Genomic DNA, 22,945 nt, shown 5'->3' on the forward strand with positions numbered 1-22,945 from the left:
AGGCTGTTTAGGTTTTCGTTACGTTTATTGTTTTTGTAGTGTTTGTGTTTAGTGTGTTTTTTAATTAAACATGAATCGCAATCGACACGCTGCATTTTGGTCCGACTCTCCATCACATACAGAAAACCGTTACAGAATCACCCACCACAAAAGGACCAAGCAGCGTGTCAACAGGCAGGAGCAGCGCGAGGAGATGCGCAATAAGGATTTCTGGACATGGGCTATCCTCGACGGGAGAGGACCCTGGGCTAAACCAGGGGAGTGTAGCCGCCTAAAGGTGCAGCAGGAGAAGAGGCAACAGGAGCAGCCCAAAGAGGAGGTATGGACATGGGAGGACGAATTAGAAGGAAGAGGACCCTGGGCTCAGCCAGGAGAATATCGCCGCCCCAAAGAAGAACTGGAGGCGGCGAAAGCTGAGAGGCGCAGATATGAGGAGGCAGCACGACGTAGCGGATGGAAGCCTGAGAGGCAGCCCCAAAAATGTCTTGGGGGGGGCTAACAGGGAGTATGGCTACGCCAGGTAGGAGACCTGGGCAGACTCCCTGTGCTTACCGGGGGGCTAGAGAGACCGGACAGGCACCGTGTTATGCAGTGGTGCGCACGGTGTCTCCAGTGCGGGTGCATAGCCCGGTGCGGTATATTCCAGCTCCGCGTGTCGGCCGGGCTAGATTGAGCGTCGAGCCTAATGCCATGAAGCCGGCTCTACGCATCTGGTCTCCAGTGCGTCTCCTTGGGCCGGCTTACATGGCACCAGCCTTGCGCTCGGTGTCTCCGGTTCGCCTGCATAGCCCAGTGCGGGCTATTCCACCTCGCCGCACTGGCAGGGCGACCGTGAGCATTCAACCAGGTAAGGTTGGGCAGGCTCGGTGCTCAAGAGCTCCAGTGCGCCTGCACGGTCCGGTCTTTCCAGTACCACCTCCACACCCCAGCCCTCCGGTAGCAGCTCCCCGCACCAGGCTTCCTGTGCGTGTCCTCGGCCCAGTACCACCAGTGCCAGCACCACGCATCAGGCCTACAGTGCGCCTCGCCTGTCCAGCGCTGTCGGAGCCCTCCTCCTCTCCAGCGCTGTCGGAGTCTCCCGCCTGTTTAGCGCTGTTAGAGCCTTCCTTCTCTACAGCGCTGCCGGAGTCTCCCGCCTGTTCAGAACTGCCAGTCTGCATAGAGCTGCCAGTTTGCAAGGAGCTTCCAGTCTGCATAGAGCTGCCAGTCTGCAAGGAGCTGCCAGTCTGCAAGGAGCTGCCAGTCTGCAAGGAGCTGCCAGTCTGCAAGGAGCTGCCAGTCTGCAAGGAGCTGCCAGTCTGCAAGGAGCCGCCAGAGCTGCCTGTCTGCAGGATGCTGCCAAAGCTGCCAGTCTGCAAGGAGCCGCCAGAGCTGCCAGTCTGCAAGGAGCCGCCAGAGCTGCCAGTCTGCAAGGAGCCGCCAGAGCTGCCAGTCTGCAAGGAGCCGCCAGAGCTGCCAGTTAGCATGGAGCAGCCAGGGCCGCCAGTCAGTATGGAGCAGCCAGGGCCGCCAGTCAGCATGGAGCAGCCAGGGCCGCCAGTCAGCATGGAGCAGCCAGGGCCGCCAGTCAGCATGGAGCAGCCAGGGCCGCCAGTCAGCATGGAGCAGCCAGAGCAGCCAGTCAGCATGGAGCAGCCAGTCAGCATAGAGCAGCCAGAGCTGCCAGTCAGCATGGAGCAGCCAGTCAGCATGGAGCAGCCAGAGCTGCCAGTCAGCATGGAGCAGCCAGTCAGCATGGAGCAGCCAGAGCTGCCAGTCATCATGGAGCAGCCAGTCAGCATGGAGCAGCCAGAGCTGCCAGTCGACCGGACTCTTCCAGATCCGCCAGTCGATCAGACTCTTCCAGATCCGCCAGTCGACCAGACTCTTCCAGATCCGCCAGTCGACCAGACTCTTCCGGATCCGCCAGTCGACCAGACTCTTCCGGATCCGCCAGTCGACCAGACTCTTCCGGATCCGCCAGTCAGCCAGGATCTTCCGGATCCGCCAGTCAGCCAGGATCTTCCAGAACCGCCAGCCAGCCAGGATCTGCCGGATCCAACCACCTGCCTGAGCTTCCTCTCAGTGCTGAGCTTCCTCTCAGTGCTGAGCTACCCATCAGTCCCGAGCTACCTCTGTCCCGAGCTGTCCTTCTGTTCCGAGCTGCCCCTCTGTCCCGAGCGGTCATTAAGGAGGGTAACCTATCTAGGGACGCTAAGGAGGTGGACTAAAACTATTATGGAGTGTGGTCCACGTCCAGCGCCAGAGCCGCCACCGCGGACAGATGCCCACCCAGACCCTCCCCTATAGGTTCAGGTTTTGCGGCCGGAGTCCGCACCTTGGGGGGGGGGGGTACTGTCACACCCTGACCATAGTTTACTTTGTATATTTCTATGTTGTGGTTGGTCAGGGTGTGATCTGAGTGGGCATTCTATGTTACATGTCTAGTTTGTCTAGTTCTATGTTCGGCCTGATATGGTTCTCAATCAGAGGCAGGTGTTCGTCATTGTCTCTGATTGGGAACCATATTTAGGTAGCCTGGGTTTCACTGTGTGTTTGTGGGTGATTGTTCCTGTCTATGTGTTTTCACCAGATAGGCTGTTTAGGTTTTCGTTACGTTTATTGTTTTTGTAGTGTTTGTGTTTAGTGTGTTTTTTAATTAAACATGAATCGCAATCGACACGCTGCATTTTGGTCCGACTCTCCTTCACATACAGAAAACCGTTACAGTTATGCTCTATACCCCTTATAAAGTGGATTAATGTGCTTAATTTTAAGAAGTTATTTGGCCACTTCAGTTGTGATTCAAACCTTATCAAAACATATAGGCCTATGGGCTAGGCTACATGAGGTGTGCAAAATAAAATACATGTAATCTATGCACTTAAATAGCAAATGGAAGATGATTTTCCCGTGGTTCATTTTCATGCCAACCAGGAAGGCTATACTCCTGTTGTAAAGATAAGCAATATGCTTAATATTAGGAAGGTTAAGAAATAAATATAGTAGGTCTAGCCTATAGAAAATGGCTGTCAGTCAAAACCCATACAGAGCTATGAAGCGCAGAGCCTGAGCTCTGACGTCATTTACATAATCTTACTTTCAGCCACTGCGTTCCAGTTTGTGCTTATCAGTACCCAAATCTGCCATTTACAACCCGTATATGGGTATGCGTGTAAAAGGTTACCATCTTAGAAAGTAGTAGAATGTTACAATGTAGTATTAGTGTAGTAGTACAGTACTAACATCTTGATAACTAAAATATATATTATAACATCCTTTAAAAGTAATAAACTACTGTGCCTTGCAAAAGTATTCATCCCCCTTGGCATTTTTCCCATTTTGTTGCATTACAACCTGTAATTTAAATGTATTTTTATTTGGATTTCATGTAATGAACGTACACATAATAGTCCGAAGTGAAATGAAAAAAATTACTTATATATTTTCAAATACATTGAAAATTGGTGCATGCATATGTATTCACCCCCTTTGCTATGAAGCCCCTAAATAATATCTGGCGCAACCAATTACCTTCAGAAGTCACATAATTAGTTTAATAAAGTCCACCTGTGTGCAATCTAAGTGTCACATGAGCTCAGTACATATACACCTGTTCTGAAAGGACCCAGAGTCTGCAAGACCACTAAACAAGGGGCATCACCAAGCAAGCAGCACCATGAAGACCAAGGAGCTCTCCAAACAGGTTAGGGACAAAGTTGTGGAGAAGTACAGATCAGAGTTGGGTTAAAAAAAAATCTGAAACTTTGAACATCCCACGGAGCACAATTAAATCCATTATTAAAAAATGGAAAGAATATGGCACCACAACAAACCTGCCAAGAGCGGACCACCCACCAAAACTCATGGACCAGGCAAGGAGGGCATTAATCAGAGAGGCAACAAAGAGACCAAAGATAACCCTGAAGGAGCTGCAAAGCTCCACAGCGGAGATTGGAGTATCTGTCTATAGGACCACTTTAAGCCGTACACTCCACAGAGCTAGGCTTTATGGAAGAGTGGCCAGAAAAAAAGCCATTGCTTAAAGAAAAGAATAAGCAAACACGTTTGGTGTTCGCCAAAAGGCATGTGGGAGACTCCCCAGACATATGGAAGAATGTACTCTGGTCAGATGAGACTAAAATTGAGCTTTTTGGCAATCAAGGAAAATACTATGTCTGGCGCAAACCCAACACCTCACATCACCCCGAGAACACCATCCCCACAGTGAAGCATGGTGGTGGCAGCATCATGCTGTGGGAATGTTTTTCATCGGCAGGGACTGGGAAACTGGTCAAAATTGAAAGAATGATGGATGGTGCTAAATACAGGGAAATTCTTGAGGGAAACCTGTTTCAGTCTTCCAGAGATTTGAGACTGGGACGGAGGTTCACCTTCCAGCAGGACAATGACCCTAAGCATTCTGCTAAAGCAACACTTGAGTGGTTTAAGGGGAAACATTTAAATGTCTTGGAATGGCCTATTCAAAGCCCGCATCTGCCCGTGAATCTGTTGTATGACTTAAAGATTACTATACGTCAGTGGAACCCATCCAACTTGAAGAAGCTGGAGAAGTTTTGCTTTGAAGAATGGGCAAACATTCCAGTGGCTAGATGTGCCAAGCTTATAGAGACATACCCCAAGAGACTTGCAGCTGTAATTTCTGCAAAATGTGTCTCTAGAAAGTATTGACTTTGTGGGGGGTGAGTATTTATTCCTGCTCAAGTTTTCCGTTTTTTTTTGTCTTATATCTTGTTGTTCCACAATAAAAAATATTTTGCATCTTCAAAGTGGTAGGCGTGTTGTGGTAGGCGTAATTCCAGGTTGTACGGCATCAAATAAGGAAAAATGCCAAGGGGGGTGAAATGGGGCTGTCAATGTCATGTCGTATTCATAAAAATCCAAGGATTTGGTACAGAAAACCTTTAGTACCAAGACACTGGGGGGAATGATAAATAAAATAATTTGGCCATGAACTTTCAGTAGATTAGGAACTGATTCCATTGTAAATTCATACCACACAGTTATTGTCACGTATACTCACTCTCCGGCCTCTAGGTCGTCAGGCTGCTGATTATCCCGCACACCTGTCACCATCGTCTCGCGCGCCTCATGAAACTCACCTGGTCTCCATCACCTCCTTGATTATCTTCCCAAAATCTGTCACTCCCCTTGGTTCTTTCCTCAGGTGTTATTGACTCTGTTTTCGTGTTGGTGCGTTGTTTGTGTTTCGTGTTCATTGTTCCTTGTATTTATTACAACACTCACTCCCTGAACTTGCTTCACATGAATGACAAAAGAAAGTATAAATGAAAGCATGCTGAAAACAAATCTTTAAAAAAAAAATGCAACTGTAACAGATGCTACAAACAAAATCCATATCGAGACAACCTGAGACTAGCTGATTTATGGAAAAACACAAATATAAACACTTGTGTGTTTTTGTCTGAATGATTGTTCAGTTGTGTGATAAAGCACATGAAAAACATCGACTAGATAATGATATGCTCACCATTTCTTGTCTTATTAACTACCATGCTACCCAATAGCAAAAATATAACATAGACATTTCAAAACTGTTATTTTTGAAGTGCTGAATAGAAAGAATAGTACATGGTAAATATATAATATTCCATGCAGTATTTGACTATAACTTGACATGCAATTGTTATTATTATTTCTATCCTCGGCAGGTTGTATTCCAGTCTTACAATCTCATTCTCCTTGTAAAGAAAAGTTTTGTGAAGCATTTGGCTACTTTAAAAACGTTGCACGGTGTTGTATGTCATTTCTGCCCTCCATGCAACACCACAAGATCGCCTTTTCTTATATGACTTGTCAACTGATACAGTATCGCCTGTCTCGCTCCTTGAAATTCATCAGCTTACGAAGTATCAATGGCATTCAGATAATGAGGGGAATATATTGTTAGATATAACCCAGGTTTTTCAGCAGTGCACTCACTGTACACTATAATTCAAAATTGTAGCACGTAGTGACTCTTTCTACTTTGTCCTATGATGTAGTATTTGATGCCACATCCAGATATGATTTGGTTTTACCTTCCAACATAAATTGACTCAAATGTATACATTTATGAGGTAAAAATATAGAAATGTACGGTGTACAGCCGTTATCAAACTATATCCGTTAACTAGGCATTACATACTTTTGGTTCGTTTACTTATCCGTTTTGAACAGTTTGATTAACTTATAGTAAATCATATCAAAAGTAAAGTGAATATTGCATTTTGAAAAGCAGACACTTAGATTGAATGTGTATCCACATTGAACGAGTTATTTGGTGCAGTGAATGTGTTTGTTGTACTCCGTCAATTAAAAATGTGCTTAGAGTTTTGAAACATGAGACATTTTGATGATCAGATTTAAAATCTTTGTGCTCAGAGTTGTGAAAATATTTCATAGAAAAATTGCACCAAAGTGAACTTCCAAGGCTCTGTGAAGTCCAGCCAACTGCTTGTTGATTCCCCACTGGGCCAGGTGTGAATGCTCTGGGAGCCCTAACACCGTATCCAAACTGGCCGCGCGCAAATTGATTTTGTCCCCCCACACCAAACGCGATTATGACACGCAGGTTGAAATATCAAAACAAACTCTGAACCAATTACAGTGCCTTGCGAAAGTATTTGGCCCCCTTGAACTTTGCGACCTTTTGCCACATTTCAGGCTTCAAACATAAAGATATAAAACTGTATTTTTTTGTGAAGAATCAACAACAAGTGGGACACAATCATGAAGTGGAATGACATTTGTTGGATATTTCAAACTTTTTTAACAAATCAAAAACTGAAAAATTGGGCGTGCAAAATTATTCAGCCCCTTTACTTTCAGTGCAGCAAACTCTCTCCAGAAGTTCAGTGAGGATCTCTGAATGATCCAATGTTGACCTAAATGACTAATGATGATAAATACAATCCACCTGTGTGTAATCAAGTCTCCGTATAAATGCACCTGCACTGTGATAGTCTCAGAGGTCCGTTAAAAGCGCAGAGAGCATCATGAAGAACAAGGAACACACCAGGCAGGTCCGAGATACTGTTGTGAAGAAGTTTAAAGCCGGATTTGGATACAAAAAGATTTCCCAAGCTTTAAAGATCCCAAGGAGCACTGTGCAAGCGATAATATTGAAATGGAAGGAGTATCAGACCACTGCAAATCTACCAAGACCTGGCCGTCCCTCTAAACTTTCAGCTCATACAAGGAGAAGACTGATCAGAGATGCAGCCAAGAGGCCCATGACCACCCATGACACACCAAACATGTGGAAGAAGGTGCTCTGGTCAGATGAAACCAAAATTGAACTTTTTGGCAACAATGCAAAACGTTATGTTTGGCGTAAAAGCAACACAGCTGAACACACCATCCCCACTGTCAAACATGGTGGTGGCAGCATCATGGTTTGGGCCTGCTTTTCTTCAGCAGGGACAGGGAAGATGGTTAAAATTGATGGGAAGATGGATGGAGCCAAATACAGGACCATTCTGGAAGAAAACCTGATGGAGTCTGCAAAAGACCTGAAGACTGGGACGGAGATTTGTCTTCCAACAAGACAGTGATCCAAAACATAAAGCAAAATCTACAATGGAAGGGTTCAAAAATAAACATATCCAGGTGTTAGAATGGCCAAGTCAAAGTCCAGACCTGAATCCAATCGAGAATCTGTGGAAAGAGCTGAAAACTGCTGTTCACAAATGCTCTCCATCCAACCTCACTGAGTTCGAGCTGTTTTGCAAGGAGGAATGGGAAAAAATGTCAGTCTCTCGATGTGCAAAACTGATAGAGACATACCCCAAGCGACTTACAGCTGTAATCGCAGCAAAAGGTGGCGCTACAAAGTATTAACTTAAGGGGGCTGAATAATTTTGCACGCCCAATTTTTCAGTTTTTGATTTGTTAAAAAAGTTTGAAATATCCAATAAATGTCGTTCCACTTCATGATTGTGTCCCACTTGTTGTTGATTCTTCACAAAAAAATACAGTTTTATATCTTTATGTTTGAAGCCTGAAATGTAGCAAAAGGTCGCAAAGTTCAAGGGGGCCGAATACCTTCGCAAGGCACTGTATATTAATTTGGGGACAGGTCAAAAACATTAAATATTTATGGCAATTTAGCTAGCTAGCTTGCAGTTTCTAGCTAATTTGTCCTATTTAGCCAGCTTGCTGTTGCTAGCTAATTTGTCATGGGATATAAACGTTGAGTTGTTATTTTACCTGAAATGCACAAGGTCCTCTACTCCGACAATTAATCCACACACAAAACGGTCAACCAAATAATTTCTAGTCATCTCTCCTCCTTCCAGGCTATTTCTTCTTTGGACTTTATATGGCGATATGCATCTAACTTTCATAATTACCATGACGACCGACCAAACTGAGTTCAACTTTCAATCACCCATGTGTGTATAACCATGTGTGTGTATAACCAATGAGGAGATGGCACGTGGGTATCTGCTTCTATAAACCAATGAGGAGATGGGAGAGGCAGGACTTGCACCACGTTCAGCGTCACAAATAGAACTGACTTCTATTTTAGCACTTGGCAACGCAGACGTTCGTTGGCGCACGCGAGCAGTGTAGGTGCAATAATTGAAAAACATGTATGTTTACATTTATTTTGCCATGCTCGCACACGCGACGCAAGCGGTGTGGTCAGCATGTAAGCCTCGCCCCAACCGGTTTGATTACAATGCTGAATTTCAGCCCAGAACCTAAAACGCACCTCATTCAAAACGGTTTCAACTGGCCCCCCAACCAAAACCCTACCCTCAACACCAGAACTGTTTCAACATGGCCAACCCCCTCCTCTCGTCTCCACCCCACAAAATGTATCAAAAGGCACAATAGACCTTAGTTCCTCAAATAGTTTAATACACTGCCCCTGATCAACGGCATAACACATCTTTGTCCCACAACTGACCAAGGACTCTACTTGATTAAAAGCATCAAGTCTTTTGTCTTACATATTGCCCAAAACACTACCCCCAGGATCACAACAAGCCCCTCACACCTGGGTACACACACACACACACACACACACACACACACACACACACACACACACACACACACACACACGGCAGCAGAACGTACATCAAAGTAATCCATATCAAAGTAGTCAGATCAAAGGTGTTTACATACAACATGTGGCGACCACGTGCTTATCTAATTTAATGACCTGATTTGATCACCGCCTGACACGCCCACCTCATGAATCATGAGGTGTGAAATACAGTTTTCACAGAACAAATCAACTATTCACACACACTGACAGCTCTGTCCTTGGAACAGTGAACACTGCAGGCTTTTACTGAGCCACTGTAATGGAGAACAGCACATCACTACTCCTAATTGGCACTCATAGCTCTGACTCCACTCATAGCCAACTGTTTCAGTGTGTGTGTGTGTGTGTGTGTGTGTGTGTCATTGCTCATAGTTCATGATTAGAACATACAATTCAATCCCACACATACCAGGTCTGTATGATTTATAAAGTTGCCTATTTAAGTTATGCAAGCTACAATTAATTCATGATAATGGTTTCTCACCGTCTCCCCTGAAGAAGAAACATCAATCATTCACAATATAAGACTTGATAATTTTAAACAACCATCATATTGGTATGTGGTGGTAGGGTATTACCAGCAGCTGTGATGGTATTACCATGGTTCCAGTAGCAGGAAGGGGTAGTTTTTCATGAAGTGTTATCTGGTGGATGCTTAGAGAGCTCTTCGTCTCATATTTTTCATTTCTGTTCAAATCACTCTCAATCTAGTGCTCTCTAGCCTTCATTTATGTCTCTCTCCTCTTTCTTTCTCTCTGCCAGATCTCTCCTTCTCTCGCTCTCCGAGGTTGAAGACTCTCCTTACAGTTCCTTGGCCATTACCTAAAGCGAGTATTGAATATGCATGAGTTCGGCCCCCATAAACTGCTGCTCTCAGCTCTAAAGTCGGCAGGAAGCCCAACTTAGCAGACAGGAAGAGTATGGAAAAGAAAACAGAGGGAGAGAGAGCGGCAGGAGGAGGAGGAGAGAGAGAGAGAGAGACTTATCTTAAATATTGGCAGATAACCATATTCCCTCTTACCCAATCAAAGGCAGTGGGGAGAAGCTCATGTGAGCATGCAAGTGTCTCTGACTCTAAGTCCATGTGTGTGTGTCTAGATCTCTGTGACTGTAGCTCTGGCCGGTTGCCAGGCAACAGAGGCAGGCAGACAGTTCAGCACATGGATGTTATGAGAGCTGACACATCTTCACACCTCTGGCCCTGGCCAGCAGCACGGGTCACAGTTTAAGGGTCATAGGGTCACTGAGTCACAGGAGGCCAAGAGCTTTCGCTCGCACAGGGGTTAGAGGTCAGATTATTTTGGTCTCTTTTCTTTGACTTTGGTGCCGGGGGCAGTTAAGCAGCAGTGGATGAGTGAATAGCTGCATTTCATATGTCTTTGTTCCTCTGTCTCTCCCCAGGCCTCTCTCTCCCTCTCTCTGCCCTTTGCTCCTTACAAACAGGGCTACCGAGAATACAAAACCCTCTCCCGGAGCCATGGAAGGATTTCACCATATTTTCCCATGTAGTTCCTTGTACTGTAGTTCCTGGAGTGGTGTTTTCCTTGATCTGCATGGTGTGGAATCATGGAGGCAAGATGGCATGCTCTGCTCAAGGACAATCAATTACACAACACGCTTAGCTAGGATTCTGTTACTGACACATCATGATCCATTTAATCTGCCTGTCAAGGTCATTATTCAGGCAATAATACAGTTTTTGGCAAAACGCTGTATAATATGTATAATCACCGATCGCAGAATGCCACTTCCTAGCTATCAAATCCCTTTTCATAAAGTCATGTCTAACACATGTCAGTTCACACGTGTGCTCCTCTCCTGGTACAGTTGTAGCATGTCAGTACCACAGGTATTAATCACTGCCGGCATTGTTTACAATCCACCCTGTAACTATCAAGTCCAAACTACCAATTAACCAGCAGACCGCGAGGCAGGCAGACAGGCAGAGAGGCAGGCCGATGAGTGTGTGTATGTCTTGTAAAGCAGTAGCTAGGCCTCAGACCCACAGATAACAGAGTGCTGCTCTGCTACCAGTGTGCCCAGGGTTTTATGTGAAAACACCAGCAACACCAATTAGCTGTCCAACAATGATGGTGAAGGAGATAATGGGTTTATGAAGTGGTAACAGGTTTATATATATTTTTTTTTATATATATATATATTTTTTTTATAGATATTTATAGATATATAGCATATATTTATAGACATATATATGCTATATATAAATTTGTTGCATTATATATATATATAATGCAGTGGGGCAAAAAAGTATTTAGTCAGCCACCAATTGTGCAAGTTCTCCCACTTAAAAAGATGAGAGGCCTGTAATTTTCATCATATTTTCATCACTTCAACTATGACAGACAAAATTAGGGAAAATAATCCAGAAAATCACATTGTAGGATTTTTTTAGTTTTTATTTTTTATTTTTCTCCCCAATTTCGTAGTATCCAATTGTTGTAGTAGCTACTATCTTGTCTCATCGCTACAACTCCCGTACGGGCTCGGGAGAGACGAAGGTTGAAAGTCATGCGTCCTCCGATACACAACCAACCAAGCCGCTGCTTCTTTAACACAGCGCATCCAACCCGGAAGCCAGCCGCACCAATGCGCCGGAGGAAACACCATGCACCTGGCCACCTTGGCTAGCGTACACTGCGCCCAGCCCGCCACAGGAGTCGCTGGTGCGCGATGAGACAAGGACACCCCTACCGACCAAGCCCTCCCTAACCCGGGCGACGCTAGGCCAATTGTGCGTCGCCCCACGGACCTCCCGGTCGCGGCCAGTTACAACAGAGCCTGGGCGCGAACCCAGGACTCTGATGGCACAGCTGGCGCTGCAGTACAGCACCCTTAACCACTGCGCCACCCGGGAGGCCCTACATTGTAGGATTTTTAATGAATTTATTTGCAAATTATGGTGGAAAATAAGTATAAGTATAGGAAAAATGCCAAAGGGCGTGAATACTTTTGCAAGCCACTTGCACTCTTTTCTTCCTCTATATTGGAAGCATATGAAACGTGTCTCCTGTGCCTCTCCTAACGAGCTCTCTTTACTGCATTCATTTAACGACATGGGTATTAAAATGAGTGTCATTGCTTTTATCAGATAATACAGTGCTTGACTAATTTAGCAAAGTTTCTGTTAAAGCACTTGAGGATGCTAACGAGCTGCGGCCTCGTAAATACCCAGGCCACTGTCACCGAATGCTGCTGCCATCTTTGTTTGTGGAGAACAGAAAAAGACCCGGATGAAATATTAAATTATTTGGTATTCTCTCCTTGAATCTCTTCCTACTCCTCTTCAACTAACCCCCTTCTGCCTTCTTATTTCTTCCTCGCTCTCATTCTGCTCTCTTTCTTCTCTCATTAATATTCCCTCTGTCATCGAATCACCCTTGTCACCCTCACATGCCTCATCCCTCCATCCCTCCCTTCATCCCCCTCTCTCTCTCGCTCTCTGTCCTGCAGGGTTTCTGAGTACCGGGGACCAGTCAGCCAAGGGGAACTATGGTCTGTTGGACCAGATCCAGGCTCTACGTTGGCTCAATGAGAACATTGGCCATTTTGGAGGAGACCCAGAGAGGATCACCATCTTTGGCTCCGGCGCCGGAGCCTCCTGTGTCAATCTGCTCATCCTCTCCCACCACTCTGAGGGTAAGGACCAGTCATCATCGTTTTAGTCATTAGCAACAACAGCAGCATAGCCAACATCATCAAAAATATTCATCAGTCATCCTCTATAATGACAGCGATCTCATCATCACCATCGTTGCTTTTAAAGCGCCTTGAGATGTATTTAGTTGTGTGTGACGTGTACTGAAATTCATTGTTTAGCTGCCAGGTACGGCCTACATGTAAACATGTAATAAACTGCTACTGAAACGAATCTAGGACAACAATCCTCACTGTCAAACCTGTCATCGTTATCACAAACTGTCATTTTCATCCTCACTACCATAGCAACATCCAAGATGATTTTAAGTGTACTTCAGGTGTGTGTCACCAAGGAAACCCAGAAAGGTGTTCTTAAAGACAAACGTCCCTCTTGCCTCAGTTTCATAGTGTCTAACTGAGCAACAAGGTAGTATGGAATTGAACCCTAGGATGATGTGTGAATTTGAATGAGGTATAAAATTGGATATAACTTTCGGCCCGTGTGGATACGACTATCAGAAACATAGAATAGGTTTCGTAGAATCAGATCAATATGCACCAGACAGCCGTATGAATTTGACTTTGGTATAGGAATAGGAGTCTCAGTTTGTGTAGCTATCAGAGGGAGAGACTGGCGTGTGAGTCAGGACTTTGGGACTGTGTTAATATGGATGTGTGCCTGTGTATGTGAGACAGGTGTTTGACAGAACTCTAATGAGGACTGAAAATATGGATGTCTGTCTGAGCAGGAGAGAGCAGAGCTGAGCTGAGCTCAGGACTTGAGCCGCAGCTGAGACGAGTCTTAATTGATTTCATAGGGAGAGGAGCAGGGGAGGGGGCACTTGCAGAGGAAGGGGGATGGAATGGAGGGGAGGGGGTCTTAATTATTAATGTCAGAATCTGCAGATGAAAACAGGGGGACAACAAGGCACTTTACATAACGGTGCAGCAGTGCTCTCTTTCTCTCTATCTCTTTATCTATCTCTCTCTCTCTCTCTCTCTCTCTCTCTCTCTCTCTCTCTCTCTCTCTCTCTCTCTCTCCGTTTAACACAGCCACCAGTCAGTGTTAACGCCAACACAACTGTGTGCCGGGCCTGTCGCCATTTTCTTGTCGCTGCCTCCGTATGTGATGTGAGGAAACCAGCGGATTTGCCAAGCCTAATGTTTACAATGATTTAGTGGGGCTTTGGAGAGAGGCAGTGTACCCGGAACAGTGCTCCCTCCATATGTAATACTTCACGGTGCCACGGTGGTGGATCCTCCATCCACGCACAATACCCCATAATAACAAAGCGAAAACAGATATTTTTTTGTTGTAAAGGTTTTTTTTTTTTTTTATAAAAAAAAAACAGAAATACCTTATTTACATAAGTATTCAGACCCTTTACTATGAGACTCAAAATTGAGCTCAGGTGCATCCTGTTTCCATCGATCATCCTTGAGATGTTTCTAAAACTTGATTGGACATGATTTGGAAAAGCACACACCTGTCTATATAAGGTCCCACTGTTGACCGTGCATGTCAGAGCAAAAAACAAGCCGTGGCCGTGGAGCTCTGAGACAGCATTGAAGGTCCCTAAGAACACGGTGGCCTCCGTCATTCTTAGATTGAAGAAGTTTGGAACCACCAAGACTCTTCCTAGAGCTGGCCGCCCGGCAAAACTGAGCAATCTGGAGAGAAGGGCCTTGGTCAGGGAGGTGACAGAGCTCCAGAGTTCCTCTGTGGAGATGGGACAACCTTTCAGAAGGACAAACATCTCTGTAGCACTCTACCAATCAGGCCTTTATGGAAGAGTGGCCAGACGGAAGCCATTCCTCAGTAAAAGGCACATGACAGCACTCTTGGAGTTTGCCAAAAGGCACCTAAAGGACTCTCAGACCATGAAAACCAAGATTGCACTCTTTACCCTGAATGCTAAGCGTCACATCTGGAGGAAACCAGGCACTGCTCATCATCTGGCCAATACCATCCCTACAGTGAAGCATGGTGGTGGCAACATCATGCTGTGGGGATGTTTTTCAGAGGCATGGTCTGGGAGACTAGTCAGGATCAAGGGAAAGAGGAACGGAGCAAAGTACAGAGATATGAACCTACTCAAGAGCGCTCAGGACCTCAGTCTGGGGTGAAGGTTCCCCTTCCAACAGGACAACGACTCTAAGCACACAGCCAAGACAACGCAAGAGTACCCTGAGTCCCTGAATGTCCTTGAGTGGCCCAGCCAGAGCCCGGATTTGAACCCGATCGAACATCTCTGGAAAAACCTCAAAATAGCAGTGCCGCGACGCTCCCCATCCAACCTGACAGAGCTTGAGAGGATCTGCAGAGAAGAATGGGAGAAACTCCCCAAATACAGGTTTGCCAAGCTTGCAGTGTCATACCCAAGAAGACTCGAGGCTGTAATCGCTGCCAATGGTGCTTCAACAAAGTACTGATCAAAGGGTCTGAATACTTATGTAAATGTGATATTTCATTATTATTATTTTTATAAAGATTTACAAAGTTTTGAAACATGTTTTTGCTTTGTCATTATGGGTTATGGTGTGTAGATTGAGGGGGGGGGGGGACTATTTAATCAATTTTGGAACAAGGCTGTAACGTAATAAAATGTGGAAAAAGTGAAGGGATCTGAAAACTTTCCAAATGCACTTTATATTTATACACTCAGGGATCTACACATTCTACACTACACTAAGTCCTCTGACCCTCTTGTGGCCCCCAGGGCTGTTCCAGAGGGCCATAGCCCAGAGCGGCTCAGCCATCTCCAGCTGGTCGGTCAACTACCGGCCCCTTATGTACACCAAGATCCTGGCTAAGAAGGTAGGCTGCAGCTACGGGGACACAGGCGACCTGGTGGAGTGTCTGAGGAGGAAGAGCTTCAGGGAGCTGGTGGACCAGGACATCCAGCCGGCCAGGTATCACATCGCCTTCGGCCCCGTGGTGGATGGAGACGTGGTTCCCGACGACCCCGAGATTCTCATGCAACAGGTCAGACTCAGCCTCTGGCTCCAGTCACCATTAAAAAAATACAAATCTCTGGATTCCTCAGTCTCTTATGTTAATGCGATTACTGTTGCTGTAGCAGTGTCTTTTTCTTCCTCCATTGTTCTGTGATGCTATGTGTGTGTGTTGCCACCAGGGGGAGTTCCTGAACTATGACATCCTGCTGGGGGTGAACCAGGGAGAAGGGCTGAAGTTTGTGGACGACAGTGAGGGGGATGATGGGATCTCTGCAGCTTCCTTCGACTACACCATCTCCAACTTTGTGGACAACCTGTATGGATACCCTGAGGGTGAGAGTTTGTTATAAATGTCCTCATACACACAAACATGTTAGCAGTGGTGGAAACAATACTCAATTGTCATACTTCAGTAAAAGTAAAGATGCCTTAATAGAAAATGACTCAAGTAAAAGTGAAAGTCACCCAGTAAAATACTACTTGAGTAAAAATCTAAAGTATTTGGTTTTAAATCTACTTAAGTATCAAAAGTAAATGCATTTGCTAAAATATACTTAAGTGTCAAAAATAAAAACCATATAAACCATTTCAAAATCCTTATATTAAGCAAACCAGACGGCACAATTTTCTGACGTATAGCCAGGGGCACACTCAAACGCTCAGACATAATTTTCAAACGAAGCATTTGTGTTTAGTGAGTCCGCCAGATTGGAGGCAGTAGGGATGACCAGGAATGTTCTCTTGATAAGTGTGTGAATTCTACCATTTTCCAGTCAAAATGTAAGGAGTACTTTTGGGTGTCAGGAAAAATGTATGGAGTAAAAAATACATTATTTTCTTTAGGAATGTAGTGAAGTAGAAGTACAATTTGGCAAAAATAGAAAAAGTAAAGTACAGATACCCCAAAAAACTACTTAAGTAGTACTTTGAAGTATTTTTACTCGAGTACTTTACACCACTGCATGTTAGACACCCCCACAGGAGCAGAAGTAATGCTCCAGTTACCCATGTGTGTTAAGAGTAGATATATATTTTATTTTACTATTGTTTAGTATTTCATTGCTGGCTATTCAAGGTCTCTCTGTCCCATCTCCTCCCCGTCTCTTGTTGCTCTCTTTCTACCCCCCCTCTCTCTCTCTCCTCCCTCTGTGTGTCTCTCTCTGTCTCTCTCTCCCCCCTCTCTCTCTCTCTCTCCTCCCTCTGTGTGTCTCTCTCTGTCTCTCTCTCCCCCTCTCTCTCTCTCTCTCCTCTCTCTGTGTGTCTCTCTCTGTCTCTCTCTCCACTCTGTCTCTCTCTCCCCTCCTCTCTCTCTCTCCTCTCTCTCTCCTCCTCTCTCTCTGTCTATCCCCTCTCTCTCTCCCCCCCCTCTCTCTCTCCTCTCTCTGTCTCTCCCCTCTCTCTCTCTCTCTCTCTCTCTCTCTCTCTCTCTCCCCTCTCTCTGTCTCTCCCCTCTCTCTCTCTCTCTCTCTCTCTCTCTCTCTCTTTCTCTCTCCCCCCTCTCTCTGTCTCTCCCCTCTCTTGCTCTGTTTCTCCCCCCTTTCTGTCTATGTCTCTTTCTCCCCCCCTCGTTCTGTCTCTCTCTAATCTCTTTTGCTTGCTCTCTCCATTGCTCTCGGTCTGTCTCTGTCTCCAGGTAAGGACATCCTGAGGGAGACCATAAAGTTCATGTACACAGACTGGGCCGACAGGGACAACGGAGACATGAGGAGGAAGACCCTGCTGGCACTGTTCACAGATCACCAGTGGGTGGCGCCAGCGGTGGCCACAGCCAAGCTGCACGCTGAATTCCAGTCTCCTGTCTACTTCTACACCTTCCACCACCACTGCCAGACGGAGGCCCGGCCAGAGTGGGCGGACGCGGCCCACGGGGATGAGCTGCCCTACGTGTTTGGGGTCCCCATGGTGGGAGCCACCGACCTGTTCCCCTGTAACTTCTCCAAGAATGACGTCATGCTCAGTGCTGTGGTCATGACGTACTGGACCAACTTTGCCAAGACCGGGTCAGTACTGGAGTTAGACAAGACCTAGACACGGCATTGAAATATCAGATTAGAAACTTTATCAGATGCATACAGTACATGCTCAATACTTGTGATAATCTTTTCTCTCTCTCTCTCTCTCTCTCTCTCTCTCTCTCTCTCTCTCTCTCTCTCTCTCTCTCTCTCTCTCTCTCTCTCTCTCTCTCTCTCTCTCTCTCTCTCTCTCTCTCTCTCTCTCTCTCTCTCACTCCCTCCCATAAGGGATCCCAACCTGCCTGTACCCCAGGACACTAAATTCATCCACACCAAACCCAACCGCTTTGAGGAGGTAATCTGGACCAAGTTCAGCTCCAAGGACAAGCAGTACCTCCACATTGGCCTGAAGCCCCGCGTCAGGGACAACTACCGGGCCAACAAGGTGGCCTTCTGGCTGGAGCTGGTGCCTCACCTGCACTCCATGCATGAGGACATCTACCCCATCACCACCCGCCTGCCGCCTGGAGGAGGAGGTCCCCGCGCCCACCGACCTGGCCCCCCTGGGGCACGCTCCACCCGCCACCCCGTCATCTCCACCAACCCCCCCGAACCCGAGCCAGACCCCTCCGAGCCGCCCCGCCGCAACCCGTTCCCCGACGAGATAAGGGACTACTCCACGGAGCTGAGTGTGACAGTGGCGGTGGGCGCCTCGCTGCTCTTCCTCAACGTGCTGGCCTTCGCAGCCCTCTACTACAAACGGGACAAACGCCACGAGCTGTTGCAGAGACGCCACCGCCGCTTGTCCCCGCAGCGCGGCATGGGCACCACCATGGGAGGGGTGGGCGCCCCGTCCCACAACGACCTGGCGCTGAGCCAGGAGGAGGAGCTCATGTCCCTGCAGATGAAGCAGCAGAGGGTGGAGATGGAGCACGGCATCGGCACGCCCCTCCCGTCCCGGGGTCTCCACGGCGACCTGGAGCCTCTACGGGCGCAGGTGGGCCCACCAGACTACACGCTGGCCCTGCGGCGGGCACCGGAGGACGTGCCGCTGATGACGGCCAACACCATTACCATGATCCCAAGCACCATCAGTGGCATGCAGCCCCTCCACCCTTTCAACACCTACCCCCCTGCCCCGCCCCCCCCCACCACCCCCACCCCTGGCCACAGCAACAACGCCCTGCCACACCAACACTCCACCACCCGCGTATAGGACCAGGCACAACCTGTGGTTCAGCAGAGATACAAACAAACACCACAGATGGATCCCCTCCTGTTCTTTCTCTCTCTCACTGGGATTATCCTCCAGCTTTTTCCTGGGACTCTTTTTCTGTGTTGCTTTTTTCTTTTTTTTTCTCTCTCTGTTGTTCTGTTCTCTGTCAATCTCCCCGTGAGGCTGTGCTGTCGCCCCCTACCGTTGGGACACATGGCTCAGTCTGACTCAGGCTGTGGACTGCTGGGACAAAGACCCATCATTTCAACTAACACAACTCTATCACACATCGTCCAACCTGTTCATATGTCTGTACAATCTGTGTGTTTCACTCTCTTCCTCTCTCTCACTCTGTCTATCTTCCTCTCTCTCAACCCATATTACTGCTTCTCTTCTTCTCTGACTCCCACTCACTTTCTCTTCCTGTCTGTTCCTGTGGCTCTTGATCGCAACGTTCACACAATCCTCCCAGTCTCATTTTCGTCCTCCCTTCTCTCTCAAATAAACCTCTTCATGACTCCTTTTTTTCCTCTTTGGAGTCTTTTATACAAACACATAAATGTAAATGATGTATTATTGATCAATTGTAAGGATATGAATGAAAAAAAGTGGTTATTCTGATATCTCGTTTTTACCAGCATTCTTGGTGCCAAGAACTGTGATAACGCTCCTCTCGCAATGAGGGTCCAACGGACCACCAGGAGAGGCCCATCCTGACTTGATCTTACACAAGGAATCACGTTCAAAAAAAGTGCCAAATGTTTCATCTTTCTTTTTGATCTATCGCACTTTGTTTCGTTTTTTTCTTGCATTCAGTGTTGCACTGTGGCTGGGCTTTACTCAAGGGGGAAAAGACTGAATATATCCTTGTAAAATATATAAAGAGAATATTAAGATTCATAACTGGTTTGCTGTCTGGGATCTTTTGCATGATTTTAATTTTTTTCTAAACGGAGCACGGACATCGGAGTGGAAAGTGTGTTTGTTTTTACGTTTGGCCTTGTTTTCTTATTGTTGTTTTCTTTTCTTCTTGAAAAGTCATTTCTTTTTGTTTTTCTATATCTGCTGAACTTTGTGCACTTCATGAAGGAAACTATGTTCTGTTCTGTAGATACTTCAAAAGAGGTATCAGGGGATGAATATTGACTATGATTAGAGCAAGAAGAACAAATATGTCCTTTATTTTTTTTTCATTTCTTATCACCGAGGCTGTGCCACGAGCACCTGCTGCCCTGGGAGACTGTTTGAAGCCCTGTCTCACCCACCCCCCCTCTCTTTTTAGTTCACTCTTTCTCTCCTTACTTCAGCTGTGAAGTGTTGCACGGTCATCGCGTTACCGTCTCAACTGAAGATTGTCTTTGATCATTCCTCTGTAAAAAAAATATTGTTGGACTTTACCACTCCGTCAGCCTGCAGTGTTTATCCATGATAGGCCAATACTCGTTTTTCAATTGTGAAAATGTCATATTTGACGTGAATTGCCTCAATGGTAAAAATGGATATAATTCTAAATATTTTCCTGGAAATGAGGGTTGTCTTTGAACAATTTATCTTAGTTTTAAGCACTTTTATCCTCTCCTCCGTGGACTTTTAGCTGCGTGCTACAGGTTTCTGGATACTGGATATGTCAGTATTTTCATCTCTTCTGTTGTTCTGAGATTCTCTCTGTTGTTGAGGGGCAGGGGGTATGAAGGGGGCTCAGACTGACATACTGTAGGTCAAAGGTGAAAAAAAACCTTGTACGCACGTTTCAGATCTTTCAACTGCACAACTGAACACAGGGACACGTCAAACTCTGGACATTCGTGAGGAACAAAACTGTTACCGAAGTTGAGACGACGCTAGGAAAGCATTGACGTTGAAAACAACAATGGCAATGGAGAGACTAATCATCAGCAGGCACCTGACATGTCGCCGGTGCACAGAGGATACATTCTAAAACTTGAGTAGAAAAACATTTGATAAACATTACTCACATGTAACACAAACAACACACCTAGTGGGATGTTTTTCCTGTTTTGTTTCCTGTCTTGTTTTGGGATGATGATGATCACACTCCGGGGTTATAGACTGGGGTCCATCACAGGGGACTGGACAGAGAACCGGGACTCAGAAAAAGAACAAAACACACATAGAAAACAAACTGTAAAAAAAAATGTTAAAGTGTAAGAGAACAAAGTGGTATTTGTAAATATTATGTTTATGGTTTGGTTTATGAGTGAAGGGCCAAATCAGGTGCAAGTTCAGACGGCTGATTTGAGCTCTCGTTGTTTGATTTTCTTTCATATCTTAGATTTTCAAGGTCAAAGTGCAACAAGTTATGGGCACATATAGACAGTTATTAACATACATGAATGATCTGTGAATGAAAACTACATCTAAAATCCTAGCATGGTTGAGTTCAACATAAATAGCAGTGGGGACAGGGATATGGCTCAGGTTTCTCTAGGGTAGGAGGGACATACTGGACGTGGGTGGGGTTCTGGGGGCGGTCGGCATTACTTGCACATTTTGTCAACTGCCACATCAATCACGACGACAGCTTTTGTCTGGAATGACAATTCATTTAAGAGGAGTTCTTTAGCATCTGTTAAGTGGCCAATGGTAAGAGCTGCAGAGATAGCAGATTTAGAGAGAAAATGTGGATACAGAGCGAAAGAAAAAGGGAGAGCGACTGAAGGAAAGAAAGGCAGTGACAATGGTAGATAGGCAGTGATAATGGTAGAGGTAGAGGAAGGAAGTGATAATGGTAGAGGAAGGCAGTGATAATGGTAGATATGCAGTGATAATGATGGAGGTAGATGAAAACAGTGATAATGGTAGAGGAAAGCAGTGATAATGATGGAGGTAGAGGAAGGCAGGGATAATGGTAGATATGCAGGGATAATGGTAGTGGTAGAGGAAGGCAGGGATAATGGTAGATATGCAGTGATAATGATGGAGGTAGAGGAAAGCAGTGATAATGGTAGATATGCAGTGATAATGGTAGAGGAAGGAAGTGATAATGGTAGAGGAAAGCAGTGATAATGGTAGATATGCAGTGATAATGATGGAGGTAGATGAAAGCAGTGATAATGGTAGAGGAAGGCAGTGATAATGGTAGAGGAAAGCAGTGATAATGGTAGAGGAAAGCAGTGATAATGATGGAGGTAGAGGAAGGCAGTGATAATGGTAGAGATAGGCATGGTTTGAAACTGTGCTCAACCCAAACCTACAAAACAAGGGAACTTGAATCTTGATGGTGGTGCTGTTGGTAATTGTTAGTGACACTCACTGTCCTGAGAAGTGACATAGTATTACCGAATAGCTTAGAGCAGGTACAGTATGTTGTCAACACCTTCAGTCAGTACTCTTTCAGTATTGTTTCAGACTCTGATGGTTGTGGTTGCTTTGCTATCCTTTACTATGATGTCTGCCATGCACACTGTTTAAGTCATTTTCTGGAATATCAGCTCACCTGTTTGCTGTCCATTTGAGATGCCCATGTTTCCAAAAAAAGAAGAAAGAAAAGGCAGTATTTTTCTATTTTAAAAAATATGACTGAAATTTGGAAACCGGGGATATGACAGCCAACAGACTGGAAGCACACTCTCACCTGTTTACACGGTGACACTAAGTCTGGCGGTGGCTCAATGTTACAAACAAAAAAAACATTGCAAAGCTGCAAATCTCTACTTTTCCAAGGTTCGCGCTGGGTTGCCGAAAAAAGACTTGCACCTGTTTGTGTCTGTTTTCATTTAGTCTGGAATCCGTAACCTACTGGAGGATTGAGACACTGTAAGGAAGCATAACGAACGGGTTTAAAGAATGACGTTAACATTTCATATAGAGGCTATGACACACTGTATGTTGTGTGTCTGAACTGGAGAACATTAAAAAGATATCCTGAAACAAATGATCATATTTGCCTCCCTATATTTTAACACACAATATCCAATGATTTATCATCGCTAATCTGTGAGTGGTTGCTAATCTGATTAATGATTACCCATGTTGACATTACTGATCTTCTTTGATTGGTGTTCTTTTGTTTAGTTTTTTGTGAAAATGACTAGGTCTATATACACATAATGAGATGATTTCATGATGATATTTTTAGAG

General features: G+C 45.6%; 1 protein-coding gene across 2 annotated transcripts in view; it reads left to right on the plus strand.

The window, feature by feature from the left end:
* Window positions 1-21,808, plus strand: part of LOC139418489 (neuroligin-2-like) — a 77,869-nt gene extending 56,061 nt beyond the window's left edge. For both annotated transcript variants that reach the window (XM_071167999.1, XM_071167998.1), the window contains exons 4-8: window positions 12,533-12,718; window positions 15,439-15,704; window positions 15,856-16,009; window positions 17,310-17,676; window positions 17,917-21,808. In XM_071167999.1, coding sequence (XP_071024100.1) covers window positions 12,533-12,718; window positions 15,439-15,704; window positions 15,856-16,009; window positions 17,310-17,676; window positions 17,917-18,844 — 1,901 coding nt within the window. In that variant the 3' untranslated portion in view covers window positions 18,845-21,808. The remainder of the gene's footprint in view (window positions 1-12,532; window positions 12,719-15,438; window positions 15,705-15,855; window positions 16,010-17,309; window positions 17,677-17,916) is intronic.
* The last annotated feature ends 1,137 nt before the right edge of the window (window positions 21,809-22,945 follow it).

This window comes from Oncorhynchus clarkii, chromosome 10, assembly GCF_045791955.1.
Source record: "Oncorhynchus clarkii lewisi isolate Uvic-CL-2024 chromosome 10, UVic_Ocla_1.0, whole genome shotgun sequence".
In the NCBI taxonomy this organism is placed as follows: Eukaryota; Metazoa; Chordata; class Actinopteri; order Salmoniformes; family Salmonidae; genus Oncorhynchus; species Oncorhynchus clarkii.